This window comes from Rhipicephalus microplus, chromosome 8 (genome assembly GCF_043290135.1).
Source record: "Rhipicephalus microplus isolate Deutch F79 chromosome 8, USDA_Rmic, whole genome shotgun sequence".
In the NCBI taxonomy this organism is placed as follows: Eukaryota; Metazoa; Arthropoda; class Arachnida; order Ixodida; family Ixodidae; genus Rhipicephalus; species Rhipicephalus microplus.
The window spans coordinates 71,716,962-71,742,985 of NC_134707.1; the positions used below are offsets into that span (position 1 = coordinate 71,716,962).

Below are 26,024 nucleotides of genomic sequence, written 5' to 3' on the forward strand. Positions count from 1 at the left end.
ACCAGAGCAGTTTGGACATTTCGATAGAACAGCAGTATCACAGTTTTCCACCTTATGAGATCCACTGCACCGCTGGCAAGTTGTATCACTTTTGCTCACTGCGACGACGTGTCCCAACTTGCAGCACTTGTGACACTGCAAAGGCCGTGGCACGTAAGGGCGCACGGGACGTCTCACGTATCCAACCTTCACGCTAGGAGGCAGAGTCTCAGAATCAAATACTAGTTTGATGCAGCGAGACTGCCCGAAGCGGCGTATGGTTACGATTCTGACTGTCGACGTCACAAGATTCTGGAGGTCAGGGTCTGTGATATCAACGTCAACGTCATTTATCACGCCAGTCGTTCTTCCTTTCCCATGAGCTAGGAACGTGCGAACTGAAATACTTCCGAGCTGCGTAATGGCCTTCAGTCTGTCAAGAATGGTTTTGTTTGTCACATCAACTGACATGCGTATTTCACTCACTTGAGCGGGTGCAACTCGTTCAAAATAATTAGTTAATGACTGCCTGTTGAGTGATTTCAGGTTGTCTGATGTAGAGATGGGTACATACGAGATGGTGAAACATCGCTTGCCTTTGTCTAGCACTGGTTGTGGCTCCGTCGTTGATGACGTCCTGCGAAGCTTCCTTTTCAACCCGCGGGTATGGAATGTCCTGAAGTCGGCTACCGATTCCATCTCTTCCACTGATGAGCTGTCGGTAGAATCATCACAAGAAGCAAATGCGTCAACGTGGTCAACCATCTTCAGTCCATCCTTAGGCAAGCGACTTGGACCCGCGGTCTTGTTAGATGGGTGGTCCCCCATCCCGGGGGGGGGGGACGTCCTCCGTTCCGCTTGTTCAGAGAAAGTCAGAAATTCTGACAGTTTAAGAAAAAACCAAAGTGTTTCAAGACAGAATTATGCCCGAACGCACTTCTTCTTCCTCGTCTCTATCATTGTGATTGAAGGGCTAGCAATGTACTGTATCTATGGCTAACAGTCACACTTGTGGTAAGCACGTAAATGGAATATGAGTAACTCTTAACACAAAACAACTCAATGAAGTCGGTGCGACAAAGTCTGGCATGCATACTGCGCTCTCCCAGAGTAACAAGTGGAAGAACAAAATAAGAAGAGGCGTGATCTCTGAAATGGCAAGCGCACGGCAAGCGTTTGCCTTCTCAGCAGCTTCAAGAAAAGAAACATTATCTCTGGCAATGCTCGAGAGACGGTGCAGCCTTCAAAATGCCATCGGCATTCAATGCATGGCTTTAGGTCATCGTTTTCGTGCAAACCTAATACGCTCTAGTAATTATTCCGTTCATTATAGTGCAACCAATGATAAAGTTTTGATTTTATAAGAATCAGATACAATATATTTATATGTGCTAGTGTTGTGCTACGGTCACAAAACGTAAAAAAGTTAACCACAGCTTACTTGCCATTCGTGCCACTATGGTCAGTCAAAATTCCTTGCTATATAAGCGTATGCGATTTCGTAGCTGGGTGTGAGTAAACACGTTGTAGTGTGTGCCACTGGGCGAATGCTTGATTGTACTCGTGTTCTTTGGGTTCACTCTACATGTATGTATGTTTACTATTTCTCCTCAGGTTTGTGTGGCTATATGCATTGCACCAACACATATTAGGTGTCCGATGTCATTGAGAAATAAATTAATGGACTGACCAACCATCTGCTAGGGAGCCTGCGGTTGTGTCAGCATGCTTCGCCGCAGACAACTTTTTTTCAGTATCGTACTGTCCCTCCAAATGGCAAGAACTACCGTTTACATCACGGCTGTGACGCTCTCACACCTTCAGCTATTTATATAACGTTGAACATCTATCTAACGAAACTGCACTGTTGAGCCGGAATGATTTCGCTTTGATCGAGTCTACGATTTGGAGGCACATCGCGTGGGCTGCGGCACCGTAAACACGTGGATCATGTTGCTACACTCTGAGAATCCGCGAGAAATAAATGCAGCAAGCCTAGCAGAAACTCACCTGTTAAAAACTCCGTATTATTCATGTCTTTCAAAGTGAACGTTGTCTCACTGACCGAGCAAAAACTTGTGTCACCAAGTAGGTCCATCGTTCTGTTTCCCGATGTTTTCATCCCCACAGCTTCGTTTGCTTGTTTTTATGATCATTTCACTCAATATCAAGCTTAGAGGGACCATTTTTTGTAATTGTAAGTGTCATGTACTCATTATAAGTCGAGAATTGATGCATTTGCTAGGCCCACTCACTTCGCTAACCCGAGGTCAGCCATCTTAATTATCAAGGGGAAAAACATGTTTCTCCGTGGATAAAGGAGCAACGTTTTTCCATATAAACACGAACATTGGGGACATCGCCGTGTCTCCCTAAATGGAGAGAACGTCACTTCATTTTTTAAAGAGTGTACCTTGACCATGACAGCATTCAGAGAAACTGATATGGCCAGCATTGACTCGCCGAATTCAGATATCAGCAGGAATCGAACGCAAATCTTCTTCGTGGCAATCAAGCATTTTACCACAGAGTCAAGCCAAGCCTCGAAGTCTGTTTGGGAAAAGACACCATGCATTCGTAACGTTAGTCAACTTCAGCTGTCGCCTCAGTGCTATCTATCTGTTCTTACTTTTTATAAAGTGATAACATTCGAATAGGCAATCCTTTGAGACAGACGTCTTGCCGCATAACGTCAATTGGGCTTCGAATGTTGGCTACACTTTTATAGTAGTCAAACAAACGTTGCATTTATGTTCGTAGGATTCAGAAACTTATACTCAATTGCTATCATACGAGAGGGAATACTCAAACAAAATGGAGGTTTCATAATTCTATTGACATAAAATAAAGTGCTCCTGGTTGAAATATTATAGAAGTCTAGGCTTTACCGTGAGTGCTGACGTTTCGTCTGGTTGCATACGTTACCTCTAGGGAAGTGACTTGTAGATCACAGTGTCGTGCACATTCCTTTTAAACCAACGATGTGTACACAACTACTGCTACTAATCAAGATTCACCTCGTAACACTTATATCAAACGCAATGAGAAAAACTCGCCAGCTCTGTTAAGTGAATGATGAGCAGTGGGATTAAGCTGCAATGAAACCATGAAACAATCAGGGCGAAGCTGCAATGAAGCCATGAAACAATTCAAACTGCAACGAAACCATGAATACAGCCATGAAACATTCTTCCGCTTCATAAAAAGATGTTATATGTGTGATGAAATACACAATCATAAAACGAAGTTCAAAACTGATATATATGCAGGTATATAGAGTTGCATATACAAATGATGTAATCATTTATATATTGAGGAAATTTCATGGTAGCAATACATGCAATGAAAGCAAAGCTGTGGAGAATTTTTTTTAAGATCACAATTACGTGGTCTGTCAGGTGAGTGACGAGAGGAACTTGCATGGCAGTTTGTAGCGTTAGCACAGAACTGGTAGTTGCGCATCAAGGTGATGGTGGTTAAGTTCTTGACTAGCCACAAGTGTTCACATACATTTACCGCTGTTTCCTGCACCTGCGCCGATTCCAGGTTCTCTTCCCGCCACTGGCATGCCGTTTATTTTTCGCAGACCCTCACATCGTGGTCTACTTGTCGATGAGGGCACTTAGTTTCGGCTTCGCGAGACTTCGCCGCTGCCGCCACCTCCGGGTCACTTCTGGTGCTCGCTTGCCATTGCTGCAGATTCTGACGTCTCGTTCAGCTCGCGAGCTTTCAGCATGATTTATTTGTGGTGTGTTCATAATGCGACTGTGTTACGAGCTCTCTGCCCCACTATACCTTCGCTTCCATGGTGTTCATTATGAGAGTTCTTGCAGATATGCACTGACTGGGCTCTCGGCGATGAGAAAGGAAGTGCACCAGAAGCGCGCACGCTCACCTCGGGAGCTAGTATATGGAAAGGAGCTCCGAAGTATTAACCCTGAGCAAGAGGAGTTTTGTCTCAAAACATCAGCTTGTGCTTCAACTTTACGCTTTAATTAACAACCATCATGGTCTGATAAAATACGACATTTAATCCGGCCCCTTCTCTGCTAGTGGTACGCACTCGCTCGTGCGCTCACTGCGCAACTAGGAAGAACTGGGTCTATATTTGCGTGTTTTCTAAAAGGGAGAATAGCTATAAAAGTTCTACTTATGAAGACTGCCTACTACATCTATCCACCTCGCAACTTTACGCTCATTTTAAGAGTGCCACACAGCTAACTTCAAGACGCAGGTTTTCATATTATTGTTTCTTATGGTACGTAGGATCTGGCGAGTATTTACACATTCCATATTCATGGCCTCCTTGCACTGTGAACTGTAGCTCCTGTACTAACAGGGTGGGCGTCTTTCAAATGATTCTGTCCTCTGATCACTGTTCTTCAATATTCAGGAAACACTGCGCTCATTAGCAGCATATTATGGTGCTTTTAGCGAAATGCCACCTTTTTGCCTGCAACAAAAAAGGCATAAAAATCCTGGGTTGGTAATTTGTTCTCATCATTAGATTCCTGATCACTGTAGTAAAGAACACCTAATATCTCGAGATAGGTAATAGTGCAGTTCAAGTTGTAAAAGACTATGTCTACTTAGGGCAGGTAATAACTGCGGAGCCGAACCACGAGATTGAAGTAACTAGAAGAATAAGAATGGGCTGGAACTCATTTGGCAAACACTCTCAAATTATGACAGGTAGATTGCCACTATCCCTCAAGAGGAAGGTATATAACGGCTGTATCTTGACGGTACTTAGCTATGGACCAGAAACCTGGAGACTTACAAAGAGGGTTCAGCTTGAATTAAGGACGAAGCAACGAACAATGGAAAGAAAAATCGTAGGTGTAACCTTAAGAGACAAGAAGAGAGCAGAGTGGATTAAGACACAAACGGGGGTTAAGGATATCATAGCTGAAATCAAGAAGAGAAAATGGACATGCGTCGGGCATGTAGCGCGTAGACAGGATAACCACTGGTCATTAAGGGTAACTAACTGGACTCCCAGAGAAGGCAAGTGGGTTAGGGGGAGACAGAAGGTTAGGTGGGCAAATGAGATTAAGAAGCTTGCGGGTATAAATTGCCAGCAGCAAGCACAGGGCCGGGTTAACTGGCGAAACATGGGAGAGGCCTTTGTCCTGCAGTGGACGTAGTCAGCATGATGACGATGATGAATATCTCTAACTTGTCACTGACAGATATAAGCGTCAAATGTGCCTTTATTTAGTTTACAAATTATTCGTACCTAAAGGGGGCCACCAATAATTTTTCAGCGTGGTTAGTAAGCAATGACGAGACGTGAGCCAGCGAAAGCGAGAGCGTCTTCAACGCGCCCACCGTTCTGCTTTATCCATGACCCACCAATGATCCGCCACGCACGCAACTATCCAGGAGACAAAGAGAGGCACTCGTTCTCCACACAATCAGGCAAAGCGTGCTCAGCAGCGAATTGGAGAGTGTCCACACTTCGGAGAGTAGCAGCAGAGTAACGCCATCTAGTAAGCTAGACGAGAAATCGCCATCTATTTCTTTTGCCTTCTTTTCTTTCTCGTCTCTTCTTCTTTCGGCTACGCCTGATTAGTGACAAGGTTTGGCTATAAGGAGCTTCGCCCCTGAAAATATTTGACCATCTTCCGGTGAAGGGGAAAATGACACGTTGCGAAGGGGCACGGGGGTGCACACAGGGAGAGAGAGCGCCGACGATCAACTGCTAAGAACAGCGCAGATGACCTCTCTCTCGTGGAAATGTGGAAAACATTTTCGCGGAAATCGTAGGAGAGAGAGAGGAGAGGAGCGGACGTGGAATTGATTGACTGATATGTGAGATTGAACGTCCTAAAACCACGATATGAATATGATAGATGCTGTAGTGAAGGGCTCCAGATATTTTGACCACCTAGGGTCAAATTAGCCGCCACAGCCATGATTCGATCCCGCGACCTGTGGGTTTGCAGCCGAGTACCTTAGCCACTAGGCCACCGTGATGGGGAGTGATAGCGAGAGGACCACGCTTACACTGTAAGCGGGGTGACGCTGCAGGCCAAATTCAGCTTCACCCCAAGACGCTTGGCATCTGAAAGTAAAAAGTTGGTAGATCCCACGAACAGTGGGAATCGATGACAGGCGAAGCACGAACAAGAAATTTTGATATGTCACTTTGCAATCAGCATAACGTTACGTGGCGCCACACCGCGGTTGTCTATTGGCTAAGGTACTCGGCTGCTGACCCGCAGGTCACGGGATCGAATTCAGACTGCGGCAGCTGCGTTGCCGATGGAAGCGGAAATGTTGTAGACCCATGGCTTCAGGCTTGGATGCACGTTAAAGATCCCCAGGAGGTCGACATTTCCGGAGCCCTTCACCACGGCGTCTCTCATGATCGTATGGTATTTTTGGGACGTTAAAGCCCACATATCACTCTTTCAATCAACGTTATGTGGTGGAACTAAAATTATCGTACACGACGTCCTTGTCATCATTATTATGTTTGCACCACTTATATACTTTCGTCATCTATTGACGTTAAATAACACTGAATTTGGTATATGGGAAGCTAGCGAAACGACTGTGAGCGCTCTAGGAGCGTAGCAATTACTTTGCACGCATATAATCAATATCATACTTAGACATGTTATTTACCTTCATCGTCTGTTCGCGTCACGTAATACCAAATTTGGTATATGTGAAGCTAGCGAAACGAACGTGAGCGCACTGGAAGCATAGCTTGTAGTTATGTTTTACAAGACACGCATTCTATGATTATCAAGTTTGCACGAGTCATTTACCTTCGCCGTCTGTTTTCCTCACGTAATACCACGTGTGAAGCTAGTAAAGCGGCCGTGAGCGCATCATGAGCATGGCTTGTAGTCTAGTTCCTACAAGGCACATAACATGATTATGATGTTTGAAAGTGTGATTTAGCTTCAGCGTTCATTCAAGTCCCGTAATACCGAATTTAGTATATGTGAAACTAGCGAAACGACCGTGAGCGCACCACAGCATGGCGTGTAGTCATGCCTTACAGGACATGCATGCTATGATTTTCATGTTAGTGTGTGTTACCTATGTTCGCCATGCAGTCATGTCATGCAGTATCGGTTTTGCAGTATGTCTCGTGAATAAAACCACCACAAGAGCAGCAAGACCATGAAGTGTAAATCATGCTACTTATGAGATACTCCCATGATCTTCATGCTATGACTGGTGGCCTATGCTTGTCATACGTCATTTCATGCCATACCACTTTTGGCATTGATAACTTTATCCTAACGCCCTGGACAGCTAAATGTCTTAGGCGGCTGGACAGACAGACAGACAGACAGACAGACAGACAGACAGAAAGACAGACAGACAGACAGACAGACAGACCGACAGATAGATAGATAGATAGATAGATAGATAGATAGATAGATAGATAGATAAATAGATAGATAGATAGATATGAACAGTTCGAAGACATGTAGCCTTTCTCACAGGCTAGCATCGCCGCAAGGTACTCACTCACAGGTAAGTTAGAAGGTCTTGATAGTTACATATTCTGCAAATTTTACTCTTCTTCCTGTAAAATAATGAGTCAGGTAATAAAAGTTCTAACTTATTCACTTGACATAAAGGTTGAACGTGGCAGATATCACTTAGAAAATTGGACCATCATTATTGCTGCTTCAACAACTTATTGCAACACTAATAATAAATAACAACTAAATAAGTTCGCGACGCCACAACATTTTCTGAAGTGATTGTATTTGTTGTTGGCAAGCACGCCCTTGAATACAGCAATAAGAATTAGTAATGAAATTGAATAGTATCTTATAAAAATAAAGTTATTACAGATTAATGTGGACAGGAAACTCGCTCTTTTGTAGCGTTTACACTTTTAACCATATAAAATATGCGGAAAAGCTGCCGCAAGGAACGAAAAAAGACAAGAACAAAAAAGAGAGGGCAGGGAGGTTATTCAGGCACATAGCCAGTTTGCTATTCTACTCTGGAGGAAGGGGGAATATAATGATGAGAGAGAAAAAAGAGAAGAAAAAGAGACAAAATCGACAGTCAATGGGCTGACGCTTATGCATTGGTGGCACTACACAAAAGTTAAAGGCACTCGCGTAGTCCCGTAGCCCTCGAAAAGTCCAAGAAGGCTGTGACTGCCCCTTGAGCCGACGAAGATTGAGCGCGGCGCTAAGAAAGCATCTGCATAGAGAGTGGACGATCGCCCAATGGGCGCAACGCGTCGGAAAAGCAGCAGCTTGAAGTCTCGTATAGAGCAGGACATGAATTTTTAAGATATTGCAGGAATGTGTTTTTTTACCTGCGTGTGCATGCGTGTCTCCTGTAAGAAAAAGTGAGGGAAAAAATTAGTATTTATAGTCACTTCAAGTATCCACTGTATTTTACAGACAAGTGACATACCTATCAATCAACTGCAGTACTGGCAATCAACTATAACTGAAGCATACTTAAGTATCACATGCCATCATATTCTCCTTATTCCTATACCATTCCAAGCATGCAAACTTTAGCGTGTCAGCTAGAACGCGCAAGGAAAGCCTGATGACTAAGTCGATCCTTGAACTGGACGCGTTCATCCTGCTGCTTTACGAGAAAGCGTTCCATGGTTGCAAAGAGGGATTTGTGAGAAACAGTCGAAAGCAGCGGACGTTTTTGGTCTGGGTTTAGGAGCAGTCGCTGCGAGCGCGACGATATACAAGCACGGAGCGATGGACACGGGTACGTTTACCATCAGCTGCCGCTGATGAACCGCCGTTGCGGAAACTTGGACAAATAAACAAGTGTTCCTTGGGGTGTGTGACTGCCCCTCGCACACCCATATCTACACAGACTCTCGCTCTGTCATTCAGGCTTACGAAAGCGCCAACATCGCTCGAGAAGCAGCCTGCATTCTACAAACTCGCAAATCCATGGGCTTGCACTACCTCTCTTGGTTCCCTGGTCACATGGACAAGGACGCCCACCCTAGCAAAATTGCTCACGATCGAGCACATAGAACTGACCTGCCGCGACAATTAATTAGTCACAAAGAGCTGGGCCCAGACGTACTGTTTATTGACCCTATACTCACCTTCCACTAAATTGCCTCCTACTACCGAAACGACAGAAGCCAATACCCTTTACTACATGCTAAGCTCGAACGCGCACACGAGGTAGTCTTTCGCATGCTACAAACGAACGACTCAGCCAAAACTCGAACATAAGTTCGCAATGCTCAGACTGCTCAAAACTGGACTGTTCTCTCCAACACATGCTCTGCCAATGTCCAGCGTTACCTCGAGGACCTCTGACCAGTGAGCCCGACTGGGAGGAGGCACTTAGCAGCCCCGATCTCCGGAACGAACAAAAGGCAGTCCAGAAAGATCACGAACTGGTGGAATGCCACAAGTTCCCGCCCCTACTCGGGCATCGCCTACATTAGCGGCTGCTGGGATGTCTCTCGTGGATATTCTAGTGGTTTAAACTCCTTAGGAATGATCATTAGTGTTCTTGACTGACTTGGGGTCATGAAGTCATATCCTTACGGTTTCAAGCCAGCTGCCGCCTGGAACTCTAGGGCTTCCAGTATTTAACTGCGCTGTGTAGTCCACGTGACCCATCGCTGAAAACTAATTCGTAGATTGAAAATTTTGTTGAGCATGGTAGTAAAAAGCTTCGATATATTGTGTCTGTGGTGATATGGTGTACCACAATTACACCTTCTGGTAGCTCAGGTAACATTATCAGTTATTAAGGCGTGAACTTAGACAAATAACTAACGTTGAGCGACGAAAAAAAAACAAACGCTGTGCTTGAAATGAGCAATTTAACTAAAAAGTACGTGGATAACAGCCCTCTCATCATTTTTCGCTCAGTCACCAGCTTCTGTTTAGGTGCTTGAGTCTATATATAGTACATTTGAAAAATTGAATCTCTCAACTAGGAAGATGGCTACTCACACCTCAACATTTCGTAAAGAAGTCAAGGCTGCATCCGTCATCCAATGGAACGCCAGAGGACTAAAATCACGCCTTTACGACTTTCGTCAGTTTGTGTTTACCAACGTGTTTCCAATCATCGTCATTTGTGAACCCAATTTGTCGAAACCAATAAGACTATCGGGGTACGAAGCTGTCATGTCTTCAACGAACGGTGCGTGCAGCAAAATCATCGTCTTTGTTCGTCGTGAACTGACGTATGTTGTGCAACCAATTGCACCTCACGATGACAATCAGTATGTCTGCATCACTGTGAAAAAGAACCAACTCATGTTTACTCTCATAGGCGTTTATATATCGCCGTCAAGTAATCTCGATTTCAGGAGATTAGCGGATATTTTGAGAGTGTGTCCTGCACCATGGGTCCTCATAGGTGATTTCAATGCGCACATTCACGCATGGGGAAGTACGCGGACAAATGCAAGAGGACGCAGGTTAGCAAACATCGCCTACAACTATGGCCTTACTCTCCTGAACGACGGCAGCCCCACTTTTCTTCGAGGGGTGACATACGGCAGCTGTCTCGACCTTGCTTTTGTCTCCAACTCTCTCGCAAGATACGTCAAGTGGTTTCCAGATGTTGAGACACGAGGAAGTTATCACATTCCAATCTACCTTAACATCAAAGGCTTGTCTAGTTATGGTCCACGGACGACCATTCGAGCAGTCCAATGGACTAACTTCAAATCTGACATGGAAGATGCTTGCAGCGATGGCCTACGATCTGGGTTAGAGGAAACAATTAAGAGCACAATGCAAAACGCCACTCGCACGGTGACGATATTTTCCACACGAAACGACTTTGATATAGAGTTGGAGCGACTCCGAGCACTGCGACGCCGGGCGGAGCGTCGGTATCGGCGTACAAAATCAATTCATGATCTTAGGGCAGCCAGGAGGATGCAAAAGATGATTCGGCGTCGCATGGATAGGTTAGCGTCGGAACGATGGACAACGTTTTGCCAGTCACTAGACCCTCGCAAGCCACTCTCACACATTTGGAAAACGGTGCAAGGTCTGCGTCACCCTACGGAACAGCGCTTTCCATTCAAAGCGCTCGCGCTATTTCAAAGGAGGCAAGACATCGATGTCGCAGAAGATTTCTGTGCGCAGTTCGCCAACCAAGCCACTCGTCCAGATTCTCCAGTGAGAGGTGACGTCCCCCGTTCCCGTGACTACCACATGGACCTCCTTTTTACAATGGAGGAGCTCGAGGCGGCACTAGCTCTCTGCTGGCGTTCAACTTCTCCGGGCCCAGATGGTATTCCGTACCGAGCCTTGTGAAACTTTGGGGAAGGTGCAAGGAGAGAACTGTTGAGCCTCTACAACATCTCGTGGCAGGATGGCAATGTTCCTGATGACTGGAAAGTAAGCCGCTTGTTACCCATCTTGAAGCAGGGCAAATCCCCACTCGAACTCACCTCATACCGCCCAATAGCACTGGCCAGCTGCGTAGGGAAGATAATGGAACGGATGATACTAGGCCACCTGGAGTGGTATCTCGAATACTACAAGATTTATCCGAATTCGATGGCTGGTTTCCGACGCGACCGCTCTTCTATTGACAATGTCGTTGATCTAGTTTTGTACGTTCAGCACGAAAGATCCCGTCAGCGACTATCTGCAGCTTTGTTTTTAGATGTGAAAGGCGCTTATGATAATGTACTACATGAAGCCATCTTAGGTGCTCTTGTGGTGGTTGCCCTTGGTGGTCGAGTCTTTCGGTGGATTTCGAGTTACCTGGCTGCAAGGTCATTCTTTGTGTTAACAGAAGATGGCCCAACTACGCGACGCTATACTTCCAGGGGTGTTCCTCAAGGCGGAGTTCTTAGCCCGACGCTATTCAATCTTGCACTAATTGGCCTTGCTGAATACTTGCCAAGCACCATTAAAATCTCAATATACGCAGACGACATCTGTGTCTGGACATCGGCAGTCACACGTCCTCAGATACGTTCCCGGCTTCAAAAAGCAGCAACTATGATTGCCAACTACTTGTTCAAACAAGGTCTCAGCATATCACCAGAAAAATGCGCGCTGGTGGCTTTCACTCGCAAAGCAATGACCCCTTATGTCATCTCAATCTGCGGGCGACCGATTTCTTACGCCAAAACCCACCGGTTTCTGGGCATCATTATTGATAGGGACCACTGTTGGAGTCCGCATGTGACCTATATGAAGAAGCGCCTGACCGCTATTTCTCAACTGTTCAAGTTCCTGGCAGGAAAGACGTGGGGGATGTCTGTAGACGCAATGATGGAGCTCTACAGGGCCCTGTTTCTCGGTTTTCTCAGATACAGCTTGCCCGTGCTTAGCAATACCTGCAAGACCAATGTTCGTGTTTTACAGGCAGTACAAGCCCAAGCGCTGAGAGTTTGCCTCGGTCTGCCCAGATGTACGTCAACAGAAGCAACAATTGCAATTGCTGGTGACTATCCGATACAAACTCACATTGTTGTAGAAGTCCTGAGAACGCACATCCGATACTTCGCACGTGCCCCCGGCCATCACCTTGCACTGTTGCCTTCAGAGAGGCGCCAAGCATCGTTCGCCAAAATTATCGTGAAATACAACGATATACTTCCCTCGGGCTTCACTCATGCATCTAAACCATCCATACCACCTTGGTGTCTTATTCGACCCACAGTGCATCTTAGTGTACCAGGGATCCGGAGGAAATCTGAGTTTTCGTCGCCCGTGCTGAAACAACTGTCTCTTCTTCTTTTGCACGAGAAATATTCAGACAGCATACATGTATACACCGATGGTTCCACGAACCACCAGTGTTCGTCAGGGGCAGTAGTTATCCCAGAAAGAGGTGTTACCATCAGCTTTAGGACTGACCACTCCACGCAATCTACAGCAGCGGAACTAGCTGCTTTGCGCGCTGCACTTTGTGTGGTCAATCGAGAACCACCGCAACAATGGTCGATTTTCAGCGACTCAAGGGCTGCCCTACAATCTGTGCTCTCAGCACTGCGTCGCGGCCCATACGAACAGCTTGTTTTCGAAATTCGATGCCTTCTCCACACTTTACTCGAGAAAGGGCATCATGTGACGCTTCAATGGCTACCAAGTCACTGCGGCATCATAGGGAACGAATATGCCGATACTGCCGCACGGGCAGCCCTTGAAGGAACACGAGAAGAAGCCATACCACTTTCGAGGATTGATGCTGTCAGTAATCTTCGACGACTTGCGCGTGAAATCACGTTTTCACTATGGTGCCCACCAAGCATCGATACAAATCGTCAACACCACCTGTCCTCTTTGATCGCTCTCCACATGCCCTCTGGACTCGACCGAAGAGAAGCCACCCTTCTTCATTGCTTATGGCTAGGAGTGGCATTTACAAAATTTTACTCCTTTGTCATAGGAATGGCCGACAACGCTCTCTGCGATGCCTGTCATTGCGAAGAGACGCTACACCACATCCTGTGTGACTGTTCATTGTATGAAATCCAGAGGCAGTCACTGGCGTCTGCTTTTGCGCGCATCGACAACAGCCAAATGTCTGTGGACACTATTCTGTCAAGTGCCCAAGAGAAGACCTTGCAACAGAAGGCGACGAAGGCTCTGTTGAAATTCCTACGCGACACCGACTTGAACAAGCGACTGTAACAACAATGTCACACACCGCGAAAGACAAGACTGGACTATGACTGAGTGTGCGCGCGTGTGCTGCCGAATGGGCTGTTTCTATCTTCCCTCTCCGCTCTCTTTCATCTGCCCCATCCCTCTCCCATGCGCAGGGTAGCAAACCGGCTGCCTATAGGCTGGTTAACCTCCTTGTCTTTCTTTCCCTCTATTTTCCTTCCTACATTTAAAACAACTAACACTGCCGCATACATACGCTCACACAACGGTTACCGTAAAAAATGATCGCTTGCAGGGCAGTTTTTCAAGACTACTGGACCACTGGTAGGGCACGTATCCTTTTCTAAACTGTCTGCACTGTGGTGAGGTCACTCTGGTGTCGTCACTGTGGTGTAGCCACTGTGGTGACACACTGCGGCGTAGAATCATTGCAAGCAAAAGTTGTGACAAATTTTTGTACACAGAGTATTCCTTCGCGCAATATAAGGTTTAGCACCTTTCGTTGGCATATGTTTTGCTATTTGGTCTTTGCTGCTCCTATTGCTTCATGAACAAGGACCTAGTGCTTTATGGCCAAGGGTATCAGTCTTTTGTTTTGTCTTCTTTGGCCAGCTGGGGTAGTCTCTGCCTAAACTCTACATTGATTTATACAATATTATTTTAGGGCCATCTATGTGTTTTCACGCCAAGTACGTCTAATCTACGCACTTTCTCGAGAACCAGGGATGCTGTTTCGCCCAATGCCAAGTGGCTCCGCATGCTCCAAGGCTTTGTCATTCGAAATTCGGTAGAGTGCTTGCGCGCTTTGTGCTTTCAGCGGTGACATTGGTGGCATTCGACATTGTGTTTGAATTCATCAACAGTATGAAGTGAAAAAGAGTGGTGAAGATCACAAGCTTTTAGAGCAGATGCTATAGGCAAGCGTCATTCAAAGTTGTTATTTTTTCTGCAGAGCCAGCGGCAATATGGAAGAGCATGTAAGAAATTTCGATGGCATTTTTGGAAGACACTCGGCTGTTGAAGAAGTAGTGATAGAGAAGTAAAATTTAGAAGATCGTCAGGTGGAACAGACACCACTATATTGGGCACGTTTGGGTGGCCTGCTGCAACATTCAAATGACCGCTATCACAGTCATCGCCGTTGGCAGCGGGTGCTCTCGTGCTAAGATAAGCCCTTTTCTCTACTTTTTGTTGAATATTTGAGAAGTCCTTACTGTCGACAATATTAGCGGTAAAAAAGTAAAATCTAGCTCACTGCTGAAGCAGGCTTGACTTGTTATGCTGTAAAATAACGATAACAATGATGATTTGATGTATTTATTTATGGAAGTTATGTACATGAAGGTCAAGGAGCGGTCTTAAAGAGGCCGCACTCTGCAAACACTAGGCGGGCTTTTCCTTACGGGAGCTCGGTGGTGTCGGCCGCGGCCCGGGCATGCTAAATGAAAGTCCATTAGGCAGTCAAGTCGGAGCAGCCGAGCAGGGCTGCCCCCCAGTCCTCCCGGGAACGGTTTCGTGGAGGGGTTAGGTTGGGAGTATTTCGGCACACCCACGCAACGTGAAAAAAATGTCTCAAATTAAGACGACTTCAGCAAGCATCATTATTTTTGTTGTCACAAGTATTCTTGCGATTCAAATAAATATACTAAAAGAGATGCGCCCGATTACGCGCTCGTATGTGATGAAAACACATTCTTTAAAAAATAGAAAATGACAATGCATAATTACCTGGTCTGCGAAGTATTCCTTCTGTAAAATTGTTGTTAAATATAAAACGTCATTTCTTATTTCATTACATAAAACAAAAAGAAATGCGCGCAACATATGGTGGATAGCAAATGGAGTATGCATTTCTTACAAGAGATGCTGAACATATATATATATATATATATATATATATATATATATATATATATATATATAAGCGAAAAAAATATTATTCTGTAAATTTTTGTAAAAACACTGAAGCTTGAATAGCACATTATGAAGCTTGACGAACATTATTCTTCTTCTGAAGCCTAAGCTTCGCGCGCTTTCAAGAAAGATGCACTGTCATCGTGTGATGAACAGCGCCTATTTTTAGTGTCTGTTGCGGAGCCAACGCTTACTCATTTTTGGTTGCTATTTGGGCTATATAGTTATGGACTAGCCTATTGTCATCGTTTAATGTGGAGAGGAAGGTTACAGCATGCTGACAGATGAGAATGCATTTGTTTTAACGCCTCAAAACTGAATGTTAACCAAGACTGACCTTCGATGAAGTATGCGCATTTGTAGCTTTAAATGCGTAGCATTTTTCAGCGAGTTTCGGCGACATTAGGCGCATCTATCTATCTATATATTTATCTATCTATCTACCCGTTTACGTTTGGGTGCACTCGTGGTCACCCCCTTAACCTGGCGTGAACCAAAATAAGCATTGTAGTGTAAGATAGTGTGACAAATATGACACGCTTGTCAAGAGAAGAATAATATATCAATCCTGTTGCGTACGTCGTCAAACACTTTCGCCAGACTCTGGCACATACCCACAGACGCATATGTGCCGCTGGTATGCGGGTATGCGCCACTGGTGATTGACACTTAGTGTCTACTCAGAAACGACGCGAACACACTTGGGCAACTTTAACGCGCGAGCATTAAGAATTACCCGACATCGGTGGCCGGCCAAACGAACGCAAAGAATAAATGTCAGGGTCCCAGCTAGAATCGAGCCCAAGCAATCTGCGTGACACGGAAGAATTTTACCACAGAGCTAAGCCATGTCTCGGAACTACTTTTCAAACAGACGCTAATATTCGTGAAACGTTCATAGTGGTTGCAGTGCTGCCTATTCACTTTTATAAACGCTACATATGTGCTCCTTTGATACAGCCGTGATGTCGGTTAAGTGGCAATAGTAGTTAAGTGTCATGTTGTGAAGTGGTTTTACGAAGCAGTGTCCAGGACCAGTACCTTCGCGATCATCAGCGCTTCATATATCAGCTTTTGGTGTTGCTAATACGCATGTTTCAGTTGGCATCATCGCGCAAGTGCAAACAACTGGTTATATGAACATCTGCAACTGTTCAACATATGTTGGTGCATGTAACATTTGTACATATATTTAGTGGCATTTCATGGCGTGTCGCTCAATAAAAATTGCAACACTGTCACTATTCTCCCGCATGCTTCGTATAACGTAGATTCCCAGGTACGCGGGATGGGCCGAACTTTTTTACTCCCTAATTTTCAAATGGTTCCAAAACACTAAGACTTTGTATGTTTTTCTTAAAAACATAATTTTGTGAATTGAGACGGCTATATTCAATAAATATTTCCATGAAGGTAAAGATGATGAGTGGGCGGACTTGGTCCGAAGGTTTATGAGGACCACGTTGATGTCTCCGACTACTATAAAAGACGTACAGATGGACGGACGGATGCACGTACAGACGGAGGGATGGATGGACGCACGGAGCGACTGCTGGTAGGTATACTGATGCACAGACGGATGTACGCACTGATATGTGGATCGATACACACCTGCACAAAAAAACGCACGCATGGACGGATGGATGGGCAGTTGGACACATGCACATACGCAATCAAGGACGGATGAATTAACGGCGCAGGTGAATAAGTATTTTGCTGGCACAGAATTGAGTGATGCACACATAAACATCATTTTTAACCACATAAGTTTTTGGTTTTCGTTGTGCAGGTGTTCAATGATTCATTCGGTTTTGACGGACGCCGAAAAGTTCAACTTCTAAAGACCTTCAACCCTAAAGTAGCAGGAACACGTAGTACTTTTATACATCGGTAGCCAGAAATATCCCAAAAAGTCGACTTCCCCGATCAAATTTTAGGTGCGAAGTATGTTACGGTTCAGCTTTATCTGGTGTGTGGCAAAACCACCTTTGCTGCTCACGTGCGCTTCCTCTCCTCTCCTCCTACGCCCCCCTCTCTCTCTCCTCTAGGCATTCCTCCCCATGGCGTCTACACCCCCATTTTGCATGCGCACCCCTTCCCCTCTTGTCACCCCTTCGCTCGTCTAGCAACGCCGTAACAGGCAGTGTCTGCTAGCGAGTTTCTTGATCGAAAACACCAACTGTTCGCGCTGTGCAACCTTTCCCTGGCCACCCCGTATTTATAGGCACTGCGTTTTATTATAATATTTCCTAAAGTTTAATGTCCCCGAACTACCATATGATGATGAGAGACGCCATAGTGTAGGGCTCTGGAAATTTCGACCACCTAGGGTTCTTCAACGCGCACTCAAATCTGACGACACACGGGTGTACATCATTTTCTCCTCCATCGAAAGTACAGCTGCCCTAGCCGGGATTCAATCATGCTACCTGCAGGTCAGTAGCCTAGTGCCTGAGCCACTCGACCACCGCGATGGGGCAGGCTCGACATTTTGACCTCCGAGAGAGTGCCGATGGGAGATTTTTTTCTATACGTTCTGTAGCATTAACAGCTTTCAACCTGTTGCTTTAACTAAAAGCGGAGTGCGGACACCTGTGTCTAATCGGTGTCTCTCGTATCTCTCTGCCCATGAGTAACAAGCGCTCCAGTTCATCAATGCGTGCTTTGCGCCTCCCAGGTTTTCCCCTGCGCGACATCGCGATGAGAGCTAGAGTCAACACCACCGACAGTGTAAGTGTTAGCGCCTGTTGCTTCGCATCTACACACGGCTACCTCTAGCGGGAGATGGAGTAGCTGTTTAGGGGCGAAGCTTTTTACGCTGCGAGTGGTACGTCCCAAGTCACTGTAGTCGTCGTAGTAGCCAGTTGCATTGCATTGCATGTCAATATAGACGGGGTCACAGCACGTCCACGCAGTGAATGCTAATGACTGGGACGAAACATTCGTCAGTTCGTTCGTGCGTCCATCATTTCTTCCGTCCGTTCGTCCGTCACACAGTGTTTCCCACGTCTTTAGTTTGATGATCGACGAGGGCGATTAACCTCCCTGCGGAGGGCTTCACGCCACTGGCCATCATTCACCTCGGGGTAAGCTGTGCTTTTTTTTCGTTTGCTTCCCACGTGCATAGATACTTTCCCCCGTGCACTTTGAAGGGTGAGCGGTGTCACTCGGATGATTTTACTTGCAGTGAGTATACAGTAGAGATAGTCCTCATGTGCTTTCCTCCATGAATCATAAAATTTTTCGCTGCGGAACTGTCCTGCCTGTTGGCCTCTCCGTTCGCTTTGTGATGCAAAGAACGCACTAAAACAAAGCAACCTGGTTTTAAGCGGAAAGTTGTTCGTAAACAATCACTCAATGGCGAGGAGAAGAAACCTTGCCCGAAACACTTAAACACTCCGAGGAGTACGCGTGGTGTGATGTGCAAGGCAACGCAGACGCTAATACCCAGGCAGATAAGGCGCTTCGACGAGTAACCACAGCTTTATATGAAAATTTTGACGAATAAGTTACAGTATTGGCGAATTTTCTAGCCTAGAGACTACTGCTACAAATAACGCCTCATGTATCACTAGAAACCACATACAAAAGTGAGATATAAAGAAACGCATGCGTCCTTAAAGAAGTCGTTACATTACTACGTGAGTAGTGCCATGGAGCCAATTCGCGCACCAAATCGGCACATAAATCGCGATAATTGTCTCAAAAGTTGTTTATCGAGCTTTCTGATGTATCTAAGCAATACTTTTCTTCGAATCTTACAAACACGCGCTTAACTGTACTAAGTTTACAAAACGTTGCATCACTTTGTTTCAAGGCAAAAATAACGTTCGCGCTGCTACTAGCTGAATATGAAGCATGAATTTATTTATTTTACTCCGTAAATATCCAGGATGTTTTAATCACAACACAAAACAGCCTATTGTTTCATAAGTTTGGGAAAATTGTCACTGCAATACGAATTACAAATGCTATAGTAATAATAATAATAATAATAATAATATATCTATATTATTATTTGATTTGAATGCACATAAACAAAAAACACAAAAAAGGAGCAAATAACCAGCAAGAATTTACAAAAGTTGAAAAAATGAAAAGCAAGAGCATTTGCTGGCCATGCGCCGATTTAGGAAATAAGCATTTTTTTGAAAAGCACAGGGAAGGAGACTGAAATAGAGCTCCTTGAGAAGCTCGAGTGATTTCACAGCACGCAAACCAACAAGCACGAATTGGTTTGTAATAGTTGTAATAGTTGTAACAGATTGTAATAGTTGGAAAACAATCTAATCTTGTTCCATTGTCGTACATCACGGGGTTGATGCCTATATTCAAGTAGATAGGGTAGTATTCTAACGGAACGACACTTCTTGATTTTGGCTCCTCTTACAGCAGATTTATCTGCAATCGAAACAACCGAGACTTGGAGCGGTTTCTTGCGAAACAAATATGGGCAGGCAAAAGTTCAGGCTCTGGAAAACTAAAAGCTCTCTTTAGTTAAAAATAAGAAAAACAAACAAATTACGCTGGGCCTCTATGCGAAAGCTTCAGGCACACCGAAAATTCAGTGGCGTAGTGAGTGGCTGAACTTAGCGTCCAAAGGGTCGAAATGAAAGACGGCGATGTTTCTTGTGGTATTCGATGTACAGAATATACCATGACAGATATTACGCAGCAGAGTGCACACACCTTTATTAAGGTTATTTACTGGAATGATCTTTGCAGGGGGCCTCAGCTAGCTCTAACAATTTGTTGGGTAAGTCAGTGCGTATTCAGTTGCGCACATATTCCTATAAATATGAAATTATTCTGCTAAAAATCGCCAACTTGAGGTCACGTGACACAAATGCATAGATATTTCAATAGCATTGTTTAATATTTTTCGTGTCAATCTACCACATTAGGATGCTATGATATTATCTCTTTTACGCCAACGAATGCGTGTAACTGTATGTTGCATGTTATGAAAGTTATCTCGAAATTTTACCTTCATAAATCGTGAGATGTAAACTCGATCCAATTTTACAGTATTTTAGTACTCTCATCTAAACTTATAGTCTAGTCATAGATGTGAATCAATGAGTTGTTTAAAATAATTACGCCACAGTGGAGGCAAGATATGAATAAATAGTGTGCAACATGTAGTGTAATTTGGTGACAGCCCATGATGAATATTTTAGTCGTAAAGTCAATTAACTAGGACAGAGGTTCTCATAAAAGCAAGTAAGCATGCATTTTCGTTAATTTCCGTTTACTTCCAGACAGCGCAACACCCATATTTTGTATGCGTCGAAAACTTCATAGCCCATGTTTTTTTATTTATTTACCAGTGCCTCGAGTGCTGGTGAATTCGTAAACAGGAGCTTAGTGCTTGTGGCCGATGTTTAGATAAGTGTACGTGTATTTTTTATGGCTTGAACTTTCGAAACCTTGACCTGGTATAGCGTATTGCAGTAAAAAGAAGAAACAACCGAGCACATTGACCCACCCTGTTTTCTTGTGTCGTGCTCCTCGGCCATTTATTTACTGTAATGCGCTGTTTACTGTAATGCACGGTGGAAGAGTGTCTACGGTGTTCAGCTGGTTACCCAATGGTGGCGGGTTTGATGGAGGTGAGATGGCCCCTTTACTATGCGTTGTCAGTGAAGCTTTTTAAGGTTGCAACCTAGAAAAAGACACGTCCACTTTTCGAGACGTAGACCCCCACGTGCGCCTCCTCTTCACCGTAGCGAGATTTCTCGTAGCGAGATTTCCTTATTCTTTCTGGTGTCTCTTCAAAGTTACTGGTGCTCCTTAATATGACATTTTCCACACGACGGGAATGTAACGCGGAGCTCACTCACGAAACAGCTCCATTTTACTTCCCCAAAAAATCTGAGTCAACCAGAAAAGCCTCATAAAAGGGCATATTCTCTATATAGGATGAACTGGCGTAGCCTTTCTACAAGTTCTTATATAAGCAGGATACGTACTGTGAATAGTCTTTCGACTATGCGGTGGAGAATTTAACGCAGGCCGACTTGGTCCTCCTGTAAATGATACGTGCAATATAAAACCTGGTAATTATGGTAATCTGTGAATACTGAAAGTCAATAAATGATGTGTACACCTGATCGAAACATCAAGGGCAAGTGAGTGTCATATGCACTTAGAAATAGATGAACGAAATGAAAGACAGGCACGAAAGAGGCACCCGAAAGTTTATTAAACAACGGTGTCGATACCTTAGCGTATATATATATATATATATATATATATATATATATGAATATATATATATATATATATATATATATATATATATATATATATATATATATATATTGTGAGACGACGTCACGAAAGAAGGAGCGACCGCTGTATGTGAACCACAAACCAAACACGTGGCGGGAGACTACAAGGATGATGGTCACGATGATACAAATCATCGTTATCATCATCATTGTAGGCTCTCGCTGCGTGTTCAGTTGCTGGCTCACGAGTCTGTGTTGAATATACAATGGTCGCTTCTTCGTACCAGACGTCGTCTCACAATATATATAGGTGCATGATACATTTGCATGCCTTTTCCGACTCCTAGCATCACATAGTGCTTCAGGTATGTGCTTGAACATTTTCTAACGCTGCTCTCCTCATAACATAAGTCACTACACTCAAAGTTTGCTTGCTTATATAGCATCGGCATTTCAGCATTGAACTCTAAGAAATGTGGCTACCACCACATTTCTTGAAATTGTGGTGAGCCGATATTTATGATTGATTTATTGACAGAGAAGGCGTGACTGCAGTCATCATGAATTGACTCTCTGTGCTGTTATGAGGAAGGCATTCCGCGCAGCTCTATACTTGTTATCCTGTGGACTTTTTGTGCTGTTAGGTGTCGAAAATTATGAAGTTTCATAAACCGAAATACTAACAGTACCGACTAAATCATTTGCGCAATGCATCTTGACCTAATGTCACTTTTTTTTTCCACTCTTTGTGTAAAAAGGTGAATTCTTCTTTGATACTCTGAATGTTCAAATGTTATTTCGAAGGCGTTTATCAAGGCAAGCAGGTGCTACTACTGGTCGCTACGTTGCCTTACAATGTCGGATCAGCAAATGCACTCTAAGTAGCGTTACATTCAGAGTTATTCAAGAGAGCAAAAAAAGACATAAACACAAACACGGAGAAGGTAATATAGTAGAAGAAGAAGTGTTTATTTTAAATAAAAAAGAAGTGGAAAATACGTCCATAGGTTATTTCAGAAAGACGAATATTGTTCGTAAACACTAGGACCACAGCTGTGTTTCTATTTCTTTCATCAACTCATTTCTAAACAAGCAGGCAACGTGAGTCTTTGTCAACTGTATCTGTTTTAATATACATTTAGAGCTACATGAAACAAACGAAAATCATTTCGATTGCTGAGTATGCCTACCATTTATTCTGCACATTCACAAGTTCTAAGAAAAAGTAATTAGAAAAAAATTGGCCCCGTATCCGCTTGTTTCACTGCAAATGTGTCGAAGGACTGTATTCTTGCGTCGGGAGAGAGTGAACAAAACGTTTAGTTTATGTTCTGCGCGAGAAAATCGGTGAATAATATTCTGGAGGCACTGAGTTAGAGTGCCTCGTTGCGTGCAGCGGAGGCGAATGAGCGCATCGAGCCACGTGAGACATGAGCCCTATGGGGCAGTTATCTTGAAAAACGAAGCGCGAGTCGTGTGCGCCCGTCTCGGAGGCGATAAGGTGTAGGACGCAAGATGATGGGTAGTTGGCAGCACCGTGTCGTCCTAGAAAAGCGTCGGAACACTTGCCTTTTCGTAGGTGGCATTGCATTGTAAGTGCCGCATAATAAACGCCATGGTCATTACGCTAACTTATGTATGCCGTCTCTAGCATGAAGTGACACACCACAGAATAGAGACGTGTTGATATTTTACCTCAGATATGCGCAATATTTGCGTTTAATACACAATCGCGCAAGTATTAACGCCTAAAATTGAGCAATATTGGTGGGCGCTGCAGGTGGGGTGAGATTTTAGCCGTTTCCAGTATCGCTTTGGGTGACAAACAGACAAGACCACCGACAGACAGACAGACCAAAATGCTTCCATTGCAGGTCCTCAAGAAAGACTATTCTCTTTAAAAAGTATCCGTTAAGTTACATGAAGCCTGTAAACATAGTGCCGTGACAGGTTGGCCACGTCCAAGTAGCCCGCCGCAATCATCATGGCAAGAGCACCAGCATGCGCCACGCGTTCGTGCGCTCCAACAACGAGGAAGAGGAAGTTAGTTGAATCTGTGCCTCTCGGCTACTCGGACTCGACGACCATAGTCATTAGACTTGTGGGCACAAGTTCGCCCTAATAAAGTTGCTTGTTTTTTAGCCTGTCTGCCTCAGCATTGCTACATTTCTGGTGGAGTTGCTGGGTGATGAATCGAAGCCCCGCGAGCTCAAGACAGCGTAGCCCCGACGACCAGCGTATGAACCCCGTGGAAGTGACTCCTGTACACCAGAGGGCAAGTCACCGTCTTCGAGGTGACTCACCTGAGTTCGGTCCTCTTCACTTCTCACCTAGGGGAATTCAAACGATGGATGCCACCACTATGACTACCCAGGTAACACCGGCACAAGTGTTCATTAGCAACCGCACCAGCCGCCAGTATTCCACGGCGACTCGTACGAGGATGTTGAAGATTGGCTGGACCTGTTCGAGAGAGTGGCAAGCTTGAATGGATGGGACGAAAGAAAGAAGCTCCGTCGCGTATACTTCGCCCTGGAAGACTTCGCAAAGACATGGTTTGAGAACCATGAAGCCTCGTTGTTTACCTGGGAGGTATTTCGACGACAATCGGTGGCTATGTTCGCGAACATGGACCGAAAAGAAAAAGCGGAAGCTGCTTTTCAATCCAGGAACCAGCTCACAAACGAGAGTGCTGCCATGTACATTGAGGACATGGTCCGTCTGTTCAAGCGTGCGGATTATAACATGGCTGAGGATAAGAAGGTGCGCCATCTAATGCGCGGAGTGAAGCAAGAGCTGTTCGCCGTTCTCGTCCGCAACCCTCCAAGCACTGTTGCTGAGTTTTATTCGGAAGCGACGGCCATCAAAAAAAAACACTAGAACAACGCGCTCGGCAGTACAACCGGAATCTTAACTGCGCATCTACACAGGTATTCTCTGGAGGCGTGCGAAACGACGTTGGAGCCCCGCGAGAGCTCATTAGATCAGTCAGTAGGGAAGAACTGAGCAGACTGCAAATGCCCCAGACTCCAACTGCACTATCTGTTACAGACGTTGTTCGTGACGAACTGAGGCAGGTCATACGAGAACCAGAGCGTGAGCTGCAGCCGGTTCGACCTATCCGAACGTACTCTGAAGTGCTCCGACAACCCACAGTACACAACAATGCAGCAGTTGCGATGGCGGCGACTCCTCTCCCATCTACAGCACGCAGCGCACCTCGTCCACGGGAACCAACGGCTACCTATCTGCCCCCAGGAGCACGTAGCATGCATCGCTATGTGGAGCCTAGGCCCAGGAAAAGTGACGTCTGTCGTGATCACGAGCGCAGGCCTCTTTGTTTCCATTGTGGCGAAGCGGGTCATTTGTACAGATTCTGCCCTTACCGACAGGCCGGATTAAGAGGCTTCCCGTCGTATGCACCGTGCCCCCGAAACGGCTAACGACCAGCAGAGATTGAGGAGTACTTGTCCACGCGCCAGAACTCGCCACCTCTACGCCAACGTCGGTCACGGTCACCATCGCCTATGCGCTACCGGTCATCCAGCCCACGTGCACCTTCAAGGCAGCCTGGTCATCGCTCTCCAAGTCCACTCCCGGAAAACTGAAGCAAGCGACCTGTGGAGGTGAGGCCGCTGATAACATCAATTACGAAGATCCTCCAATATGGCTTGAGGGGGACGACGGTGTATTTCCGGTAAATGGGTGAAGCCACGAAGGCGTTACTTCAGATTTGCGGTTGAGAATGGAAGGATGGGAGCTGAATGCCTTAGTCGACACCGGTGCTGATTATTCAGTGATAAGTCACAAGATGGTGAAGAAGTTAAACAAAGTTGTGACACAGTGGAGTGGATCGCAGATACGCACGGCAGGTGGTCACATTATTAAGCCCCTTGGCAGATGCACCGCAAGACTTGAAATACGGGGCTTTATTTACGTTGCCGATTTCATTGTGCTACCAGAATGTTCAAGAGACCTCATTATAGGAATGAATTTTTTGCGAGCTGATGGCGCCGTAATTAACCTGCGTAGGTCCAGCGTGTCGTTTTCGACTGAACGAGCTATACCTGTAGAGGAATCTGAGGAGCGACGCCTAACTGCTCTACGCGTTGTTCATGATGACGTAACTGTGCCGCCACGCTGCAGTATAATGGTGCTCGTAGAGAATGACGCATTTTACAACCACGAAGGCATAGCGGATACAAATGTAGGGCTGTTTTTGAACAAAGGTATCTGCGTAGCTAGGGGTCTTGTTCACTTGACAAAAGGCCGTGCAGATGTCCTACTAACAAATTTCTTCAATGAACTTCAACACATC

General features: G+C 45.1%; 1 protein-coding gene across 3 annotated transcripts in view; it reads right to left on the reverse strand.

Annotated features, from left to right (window-relative positions):
- Positions 1-2,352: 2,352 nt before the first annotated feature.
- The window catches only part of LOC142769150 (uncharacterized), a 57,921-nt gene continuing 34,249 nt past the window's right edge, over positions 2,353-26,024 (reverse strand). Inside the window, exons 6-10 of one of the 3 annotated variants that reach the window (XM_075872101.1) lie at positions 21,446-21,502; positions 15,288-15,308; positions 8,285-8,305; positions 7,478-7,531; positions 2,353-2,529 (exon numbers count right to left, since the gene is read on the reverse strand). In XM_075872101.1, coding sequence (XP_075728216.1) covers positions 7,485-7,531; positions 8,285-8,305; positions 15,288-15,308; positions 21,446-21,502 — 146 coding nt within the window. In that variant the 3' untranslated portion in view covers positions 2,353-2,529; positions 7,478-7,484. Of the gene's footprint in view, positions 2,530-3,364; positions 4,433-7,477; positions 7,532-8,284; positions 8,306-15,287; positions 15,309-21,445; positions 21,503-26,024 lie in introns of those variants that run through there. The other 2 variants (XM_075872102.1, XM_075872100.1) reach the window with 2 other exon arrangements.